The sequence below is a fragment of the Tiliqua scincoides genome, chromosome 5 (assembly GCF_035046505.1).
Source record: "Tiliqua scincoides isolate rTilSci1 chromosome 5, rTilSci1.hap2, whole genome shotgun sequence".
Taxonomy (NCBI): domain Eukaryota; kingdom Metazoa; phylum Chordata; class Lepidosauria; order Squamata; family Scincidae; genus Tiliqua; species Tiliqua scincoides.
This window is the reverse complement of record NC_089825.1, coordinates 106,482,918-106,493,186: the sequence shown is the minus strand read 5'-3', so window position 1 is coordinate 106,493,186 and position 10,269 is coordinate 106,482,918. Positions and strand designations below refer to the sequence as shown.

The following is a 10,269-nucleotide window of genomic DNA, read 5'->3' as shown; positions in this document are numbered from 1 at the left end:
TTCCAAGTGCTGGGCCACTAAGTTAGGCAAACTGTCCTCATGATCTGTTATAAACCAGTACTGGTGCAGTTCTGACGGTTGGGAGTACACAGCCCTCATGAACTGTTTCCAAGATAATAACCTGAATAGATCATCATTCAGGTGAGGGCGCAGACACAGCCCTTCCATGCTCAGAAGAGTTACTGAAACACTTGAACTCTAAGGGAAGAAACTAAAGAGTTGTGTGGAACCACCCCAACACACACCTTGGTGGATGTCTGCAGATCCCTTTGAGTGCAATCCTATCCTGCGCTGGAACGGGCAAGCCAAGAGGCTTGCACTGTATCCAGTACAGGATAGGTGCCTAAAGTGGCTCAGCCAGGCGTAAGGTGAAACTTTCCCCCTTACCTCTGGGTAAGACACCCTTGCCCCTATGGGTCTCTTCGGACTTGCGCCACCTCCTGAGGTAGCACAAGTCTGAGGAGAGCGGAGTGGCTTGAAGTTGCTCAATGCTCCTTGGGAATGGGGGTTGGAATCCAGCATGACTGCCGGGTCCCAACTCCGCCTCCCACTCCCCATACTGGACCCTGATATTCTAGTGACACACATATCTGGCCCTGATATTTCAGTAATCTCCATTCTTTCCCAATATTGCAGAGCCCCACAGTTTGCCAATTGTGAAGGGAAGGCAGCTTGGAGCAACATGAAAGCAGTAACAACTATCCTCTCCCTGAATGTATGAGATTGGGGCAACATCCTATTGTTGTGAATTGGCTGCTGATGACAAACGTATCATAGAGGTCCATATCATAGAGCAGCAGAGGTCCTACTCTGAAGCTGGTAAACCAGTACAGGGGGAGGGCTTTGGGCAGGGAGGTGGAGTGCCAGAATATTTTTGGGTGGGGGTGGAGCCTGTGGTAGTCATGCATTCTGGATCTTATCTCCTCTTTTTAAAACACTCCATGCCCCCCTTTGTCTCCTTGAAAGTGAAAATGGTGCATCTAAAGAGACCAATAGAAGGCTTATAGGCTCATGTGTAAGTAAGTAAAAAAGTTGTAATAAACTTTTTGCAATTTAACCACCAGTCTGCCTGGTTCCTTATACAGGAAGTACAATGGAATTTCACGTCTCCTTGCTCTGCAACTGCTACTGTGAGAGTGATTTTGATAGAGAGCCTTGAGGTTCAGTATAGTTCTAGGAGGGAGGATCTGCCCAGTGGGCCACTCTAGCTAGCCTGATCTCCTGAGCTGGTGGCACAAGACCTTCTGGAATCAGTTGGAGATGACATCACAGCTTTGCCTGTGCACGTGGCTTTTACAGTCATTATTTCTTAATTGTATTCACCCACCCAATTTCATTTTTTTCTTTTTGATGCATGTGTTGCTAAGCGGTGTTGGACTCCTGGGAGCAAGTCTCTAGAAACTTATGAGAAAGATTCATAAACCTCTGTTATTGTCGACTGAAGGAGAACTTGAATTAAGTATTGTCAAAGCCTGGACACACACACAATTATTCAGTGTCCATGGACCACAAAGCAAATCCAAAGTGAAAGAAACCTCAGAAGAAAAACTGTAAGCAATTTATGTTCTTAATTTACTTATCATTTTAAGAATTTTGGAAATACTCCTCTAATCTTTTCTTTTTACCTTTTGTTCTCAACCTTTTCATTCCTCTTATAATTTTATCAACATCTATCCTTTCTCCACCTCTAATTTTTCTCTTCCACTCTCACTTTCCCTCTGTTGTCTCAATGACTCTGAACCTATAAGCTTTCTACCTAGGTGTAGGGATATTTTCAGATATTCTCACATCAGTACGTGAATCCCAACATGCATTAAAGCCCTCTTTGATTTAGGGCCCAATTCCATATCTGGAAAGCACAGGCAGATGCAGCACTTTCTGGGCAACCGCTGTTACCAAAGCAGTATAAGGCACTTCTGCACCTCAATGCTGAATATGTCTCGGGTGAGCAGCCGGCAGTAAACAGGGCTGTTGGTGGATGGTAAGACTTTTCAGGGTGGGGGAGTGTGGAGGGAAGACGGGGAGGGGTCAGAACTGGGCAAGGAGGGAAAAATCAGAGAGAGGATCAAACCCAGGAGGGGTGCGGAGATGGCAGCAGAATCCTCCTGAGCCACGGAACCCTACATTGATACAGTCCTACATATCCCCTGTGGACATAGGGATGTCTGTATAAGAGCTGCCATTAAAAATTCACTTAATGCAAAAATTGAAAAGAATTTGGTGACTCCTCCTCAGACAAAAAATCTGAGGAATTTTTTTTAAAGCCAAAAGATATTTGGGGAGATAGTGGACTTCCTGGTAGAGGAAAAGCACTGATCTCTACTAAACATATGATTATTTGAAATGATTAATATACTGGATATAAAGGAATCCAGTTCTATGCTCACTAAAATTTGTGTGAATTGACTTTCTGGTATTTTGATATCAGATTGTTAGACAGCTTGTAAATTAGACTCTTGCACGTACAATTAGAAATCCAAATAAATGAAAGGGGGATGAATTGAGGGGGACGGGTTAGATACATCATCTTTCATAATGCAACATCTACATGAATTCATTAAGAAAGTTAACAGCAAGAAAATGTATGTCCATTATGGTTATGACCTCTGTAACTACTGCTACTACTAACATAAAATTCTAGGTGTAGTTGTGTTTCTTGTTTATGATAACAACTACTTTACAGTATCATTTTAATCCTTTCTTTCAAAAGGCTGCATGCATCGTACTAAGAGCAAATCATCATCATCATCATCACCATGACTAACCAGTCCTCTCTGTCTGAGTTTCTGCTCCTGCAATTCGCTGAAGTTCGAGAATTGCAAATTCTGCACTTCCTGCTGTTTCTGGTGTTGTACTTGGCAATAGTCACAGGAAATCTTCTCATCATCTCTGCAGTGGCCTTTGACCATCGCCTGCACACCCCCATGTACTTATTTCTCATGAACTTGGCCATCCAGGACCTTGGTGCTGTTTCAGTCATTATGCCCAAATCCATGGCCAACTCCCTCTTCAATACCAGGCACATTTCTTATTTGGAATGTGTAGCTCAGGTCCTTCTGGTCATTCTCTTTTTATCATCTGATATCTACCTCCTCACAGTCATGGCATATGATCGGTATGTCGCCATTTGTAATCCATTACAGTATGAGATGATGATGAACAAGCAAGTTTGCATCAAAATGATTGCTGGTGTATGGATTGTTAGCCTTCTCCATGGCTCCTTACATGCAGCAGGGACATTTGCAACCCCCTTTTGTTCCAATGTTGTCAATCAATTTTTCTGTGAAGTTCCACCAATGCTTAAGCTCACCTGTTCTGACTTAAATCTACCTGAAATAGGAGCAATTGTCTTTGGTATTGTTCTTGCCTTAGGCTGCTTTGTCTTTGTCATTATAACTTACGTGCCCATTTTCATTTCTGTGTCGAGAATTCCTTCAGTGCAGGGAAGGCAAAAGGCCTTCTCAACTTGTCTTCCTCACCTCATTATTTTCTCCACCTTTATTGTCACTGGGTCCATTGCCTACCTGAAGCCCACCCCTGACGCTCCATCAAATCTGGATTTGACATTCACTGTGCTATATTCCATTGTTCCACCCATGATGAATCCCCTCATATACAGCATAAGAAACAAGGAGATCAAAATGTCCATCTCTAAATTTCTTGGTTTCTCCAAGCGTGCATTCTTTGGTTTTTTTTTTTATGGTCCCTTCACATTGACATACATCCTTAGCTAACAACTGTGTGATTCCTACTGTGAAAGGTCACCTGTGACACCCACAGCCCAATCCTAACCTTCTCTGGCAGGCCAGCAGGTCTTCCCCTCTTCCATGGCAGGATTGGGGTCAGTTGTGGCTCAGTCCAGGGCAAGGCAAATCACTTCTCCTTACTCTGGGTAATGACTCAGCAGCCCCAATGGGGTTACTTGGATCTGCACTACTTAAAGAGGTAGTGTAGCTCCAAGCAGCTCAGAGCCGCCCCAGGCTGCATGAGAATGGGGATAGGATCCAGCATAAGTGCAGGATCCTAGCCCCACCCACCCACTCACCCCCACCTCCCCCCTGCCCCAAATGCCTCTCTCCCACCTTCCCCACACCCTCCCCAAACCCCCACACCAGCCTAGTTTGGCTGGCACAGGCTGATCTTTTAGGCCGACCAAGCGGGGTTCCTGCTGACCTCTCTCCTCTACCGGTGGCATGAAAGTGCTTTAAGGCACTTTCACAACACCATTGGTCGGTGCAAGGGACTTGCGCCAGCCCATTGCCTTTTGCCCATTGCACCCCAGTTTGTTTTTTGTTGGGCCTTCTGGGAGGGAAGGCCATATCTTCAGGCATGCATGCTAAGGAGCCAGTTCCTCATTGTCATGGTCAGCTGGATGTTTTGGGGTAAGGCATGTGAATTAACACTTGAAACCGTCATCTCCAGCAGTTGACTGTTTCAAGTTATTTAGTGTTGAACCAGGCCCAAACAGTCCCAGCAGCACTAGTGGAAGTCCCATAATGTGCAAGACATGGTAAGTTCTGCCCCGGGCAGTAGAGGGAGGGGAAGGGGAGGGGAAGGAGAGGGCAAAACAGGATGCGGGAGGTCAGTGATGCAGTGGGTGGGTGGGAGAATTAGCCCCAGGAAGGAGATGGGATTGGTGGCAGCTGCACGCACTGTACCCTACCCCTTCCTGGTCCTGATCCCCTGACATGGAGCAACATGGACATGTGCCAAGTATTTATCTTCAGTAGATCCTAGTTGCCACACATTGGGTGCTGGGGCTTTCTCCAGGTCTCAGGGATAAATGTCCCCTTACCAAGGGAAAACTTACAGCTTGCAAAATTCTCCTGCAGGATGTAGCATAGCCTGCACTGATGACATTGCATTGGAAGAAGGGAATTTCATTAGAATTTGGCTGCTCAGTTGCAGCAACTCAAAAGCAAAAACAGGAACAAAGAAAATAAATCTATTTCCTTTCCTTGTGCCCTGTATCAAACACTCACTGATGAAGCAATCAGTTGAAACCAATGAAGAGCTGAAGCAAGGGTGTTCAGTTGAATGCAAGGAGGAAGAAATGCTTTTCTGAGCCAGCCCCCTCAGCTTTTATTTCATTCTCATTAAACAATATATGACAAGGCTCGGGTTACTCTCTGTCACTGATAAGGCGCTTCTCAGGCAACAGCACATTCCTAACTTCTGAGTTCTAACTCTTATCTATACCATAATTCATCCCTGTTTTCTTTGCACTGGGCCTCACGCTCTCAGCTTCCATGGACAAAGAACATACCAAGGTTTGCCTCAGATGGGAAAAAGGCAGGTGTGCCTGCCCAAAATTGCCATGTCTTGCCCAAAGCTCCAAAGCCCAGTGCTTCTGCACTGCTACACTACTGCTACACTACAACTGATATGGAACTAAAAATCCCAAATTTTCCATTAGAGTCACTTAATTTCCATTAGGTAATTTAGAGCCCAATTACGTAGCTAGTTTTTTTGCATATAACCCTGACATACTAGCATTATCAGTCTGTCTCTGTTCTCAAGGAATGCGGGAGTGGATGGGACTGGCAGAGCTCTACCGGATGTAGACACCCATGGTGGGCCTCTTGGCCTGACATGGGGCTGCTTTACTCTGTGCCAGCTAAATAGCCAGCACAGAGTCAAGTAGACCCATTGTGGGTACACCAGACAAGTACCACCTCAAGTATCACTGGCTCAAGTATCACTGGTGGTACGAGCACCACTAGTTGAGAAACACTGCTTTCAGCTTTTCTATATTAATTGGAGGATGTAAGTAGTGTTTGTTTCCAGTGAGTGAGATAGGTTTGCAGCCCAAGTCTTACTGAACACAATGAGTTCACTTCTGAGTAAAATAAATAACACCATTTTCAAGCAGGGATAAAATTCTAGAAAAGATCTAGTTGTAAAGGATAAAATTCTGCATTAAGTTATTTAGTTACATTCAGATAATCAACATAAAGATCAACATCAAGATTTCTAATAGACCAATTTGCCCCAAGGGATATGGTAGGCCACTTAGATACAGGAAGCTGGACTAGATGGCCCCTTGGAATGATCCAGCAAGGGATCTGGTGAATGGCGTGTCACATTTTGCAAAAGCTGTATTCTCAAGCCATATTCTCACACTTTATCCCCTACTTAAGTGGTTCTCAAACTGGTGGGTTGCGACCCACCAGCTTATGAAAAGCTTCCCCCGCCCCATTAAGGGGCAGGGGAAAAGGGAGAGTTAGCGATGCAATCCCCAGGATCACGTCACTAAGGGGGGGGCGAAGGGGGTGCTTTTACTTACGGCTGCTGCACTTTGCAGGAGTTGTGGGGAGCCCCATGCAGCCCTCCGTAGTTAACCACTTCCAGTTTCACGTCACAACCAGGAAGTGGTTCGCGATAGTTTTTTTTCTGAGCATTCTAAGCATCAGGAAGCCTGCTGTGGGTTGTGTGGGGCTCCCTGCAACTCCTGCAACATGCAGCAGCCCTAAATATGTAAAAGCCCCCCCCAACCCCTCCTTAGCAACACATTCTAGGGATTGGGTTGCTGTCCTTCCCCCATCCCACACAAAGATTTACATCGGGAGTAAAACTCCTGAGAATTTTGGGAACCACTACCCTATTTCTTCTTACTAACAGCTCATTCCTAATGGGACTGCCCATTCTGAAGTACAGCAGCACCAGATTGGCTGCTGCTGTATCCCACAGGGTCAGGGAGGTAGCCAAAGATCTCCTCAAGGTAAGGGAACGGTTGAGCCCTTACCTTGCGTTGAGCCCCGGCAGCCTTATTGGGGCTACTCAGATCTGGGCCAGATCAATGACTGGCACAGGACTGATTAACCCTGTATGGGACTTTTAGATGGGGGAGGGATGATTCGATTCTGTCCCTGCTCTACTTCTGCTGCTGTCCCTGCTCCCCACTCAGGGCTGAACCACCCCCTCCCACCCTCCCCCACCCCAACAGTGAATTTCACCCCTCCCTCCCATCCTCCTGCCCTCTCCCAGCTGCAGAACTCCTCCCCACCCCTAGGCAGGGAATGTAGCATTCATGGTTCTCGGCGTTCCTCCAACCAGTGAGGAGGCCCACTTTCCAGCCATTTTGATAAGGTTAGAGTTACTTATCACTTGCCATAAGTCCTGTCATTCTCAAGCACCTAAACACAGCTAGCCTTGCTTAACTATATTATTCAAACTCCCAACCAAACAGTTATTTCTATACCTTAGTGGCCAAGCTGTGCTAAACTCTTGAGAGCAAATCCCTAGAAACCAAACTGAGTACTAATACACTTTTACTCAGCAAGAACAATTGCTGATTGTCATCATAAACTGATGGACTGTTATCAATTTCATGGCTGGTGGAATTTGTGTCATTGATTGTCGCTGGATGAAAAGTTCATTGAAAGCGGACCAAAATCTCTGAAAAAAGGTTAGTAAGCTAAGTATATACTTACCATTTTATTTATCCATCAAGGTCTTTATTAGTCATAGTTTCTCTCTCTTTCTCTAACACACACACTCTTTATCTTCCACAGATAAATCATAGGAAGTTGCCTTATACTGAAGGACCATTGGTCCATCTCATTTGGCTATTGTCATCATTGACCAAGAGCAGCAACCCAGAGTTTCAAATAGGTGTATTTCTCTCCCCCTACATTGAGATGGCAGTGGTTGAATCTGAGTTCTTTTGCATACAAAGCAGGTGCTTTATAATGAGATACACCTCCTCAAATAGAGTAATAGAGTCCCTGTTTCCTTCAATTCTCTCTATGTCCTTGAACAAGACTTCAAGCAAAATATTTCATTTCTTGTCTTCCCATTCATTCCAATATTCTCCTCTCCTACAGATATGTGAAGCCCAACATGGATTTACAGCCTAATCCTATGCACATTTGCTCAGTAAATCCCACTGCTTACAAAGAGATCTAATTCCAAATTAGCATTCATAGTATTTCAGCCTGGGGCAATCTGTAATTAAATTAGCAACAAAACTATGTAACCAAGAAGAGGTGCAACTACAATTTCACCGCAAGTGAAAGTCAAAGGACATTTAGAGATGTCGCCTTAAGAAAAAAAACATGTTAGAATTTTCAATGGAAACCTAATGAGTTTTGGAGATGATACTGTCCCTGAATGACTAATATATTATGATGGTGTAAATATGTGCATGTGAATTCCTCTCTAATGCCTTTCTATCAGGCTGCCGAGTCTCCAAATCTAAAATGTCCTTATTTTCTTATTCAGCATATTGCTTCAAGGTATTAAACATTGTTCAAATATTTTTTTAAAAAATTTCTCATAAATAACCTCCACCCAAATTCCTGTGGCACACTGGTTGAAAATGACTGGTTTAAGCCCCTTTTTGCCCAGCCCATGGATGTACACATTTAGTCCATGTTGCGTATATGCAACATTGGGCAAAAATGGGTTAAGACAGTTCAGTACATCAATGACATCTGCACACAGTGATGTGAACATTAAAGTAGCAGCAAACAAACAGCAAAAATGTAAACTCAAAAAATATAGCTCAGTTTTGAAGATGATTCAGCTATCATTTGAACAGTTGTCTTAATCTTCCAACAGGCTGCATGCATCTTCATAAGGACCAAGGATCATCACCATGGTGAACGAGTCCTCTCTGTCTGGGTTTCTGCTCCTCGAATTCTCAGAGGTACGGGAACTGCAGATATTTCACTTCCTTATGTTCCTGACATTGTACTTGATAACAGTGACAGGGAACCTCCTCATTGTCTCTGCAGTAGCCCTGGACCATCACCTGCACACTCCCATGTACTTCTTCCTGATGAACTTGGCTTTACAGGACATTGGTCAAGTTTCAGTTGTTATCCCCAAAACCTTGACGAATATCCTCATGAACACCAGGCACATCACCTATTCTGGATGTGCCGCTCAAGTCCTCTTCCTTCTTTCCTTTGCGGCATCTGATATCTACCTCCTCACAGTCATGGCCTATGATCGATATGTTGCCATTTGCAAACCATTGCAATATGAGATGGTGATGAATAAGCAAGCCTGCACTGAAATGGTTGCTAGTGTGTGGCTCTCTAGCCTTCTGTATGGAACATTGCATGCCATGTGCACCTTTGCAACCCCTTTTTGTTCCAATATTGTCAATCAGTTTTTCTGTGAAATTCCACAACTGCTTAAACTCTCCTGTTCTGCCTTCAATCAAACTGAAATGGGAATGATTGTCTTTAGTGGTGTCATTGCATTAGGCTGCTTTACATTTGTTGTCACAACCTATGTGCAGATTTTGATGACAGTGTTAAAAATTCCTTCTGTTTCGGGAAGGCTAAAGGCCTTCTCTACATGTCTCCCTCACCTAATGGTTTTATCCATATATCTTCTCACTGGGAGCATCGCCTACCTCAAGCCTACCTCAAATACTCCATCGCACCTGGATGTGCTTTCTGCTGTGATATATTCCATGGTTCCACCCATGCTGAATCCATTGATCTACAGCATGAGAAACCAAGAGATCAAAGTTTCTCTTTCAAAACTACTAGCACGGAGGCACTTTCCTCAGAGTAAATTAATAACTTTCTGATGTAAGCATGGTTGCTTTCACTTGCATACAGAGAAGTACCCCTAGTAGCTTACAATTTTCATTTTAAGAGTAAGGAAGATAATAAATTCCAGGCATGGATGGTTCCAAAGACAAGACAAAGGCAATACTGAACCCATATTCACACATTCAGTTATTTAGGTTTTATTTCCCTTGGTAAGGAAGACTATGGTGTGCAACCATAAAAACATTGTCTTCTGGCAATTGGCTTGAGATAAATCCATGAGATACATGGAATGAGTTTTTGCTAAAAATTAATCCTGGAAAAAATAGGGTAATTGTTTGCTTGTTTGTTTGTTTCGTTGGTATGTCATTTTAGATTATGATGCATGAACCAATCAAATACGTACTTACTCCGTTCAAAGGTGGGTATTCTGGAGTATCATAGATGTAAATACTGTAAGCTGGATATCTAATGCAACTACACAGAGTATTGTGTAATTGAATATTTCAGCAATACGGTCGTCCTAGTGTCTAAGCCTTTAAACATGCATTCGAGAGTCATCTCCATGGGCATTCAGTGGGCACTGCACTATAAGCTACATATATTTTGCATGTGTGTTCTCAGTGATATCTTTGGTCACATCTGAGTATCTCACCAGTTGACTAAGTTCCAGCAAAAAATAAAAATAATAATAATAAAAAAAGAACTACCCTCCATAATTAAGAATTTCATATCATTCTAAGGAAAAACAAATGATATT

General features: G+C 43.7%; 2 protein-coding genes across 2 annotated transcripts; both read left to right on the top strand.

The window, feature by feature from the left end:
• The first annotated feature begins 2,756 nt into the window (after positions 1–2,756).
• LOC136652961 (olfactory receptor 14A16-like) lies at positions 2,757–3,734 on the top strand. The gene has a single exon (XM_066629885.1). It carries the CDS (start codon positions 2,757–2,759, stop codon positions 3,732–3,734), a length of 978 nt encoding a protein of 325 aa, XP_066485982.1.
• A 4,865-nt stretch (positions 3,735–8,599) lies between these two features.
• LOC136652960 (olfactory receptor 14J1-like) lies at positions 8,600–9,547 on the top strand. The gene has a single exon (XM_066629884.1). It carries the CDS (start codon positions 8,600–8,602, stop codon positions 9,545–9,547), a length of 948 nt encoding a protein of 315 aa, XP_066485981.1.
• Positions 9,548–10,269: the final 722 nt, after the last annotated feature.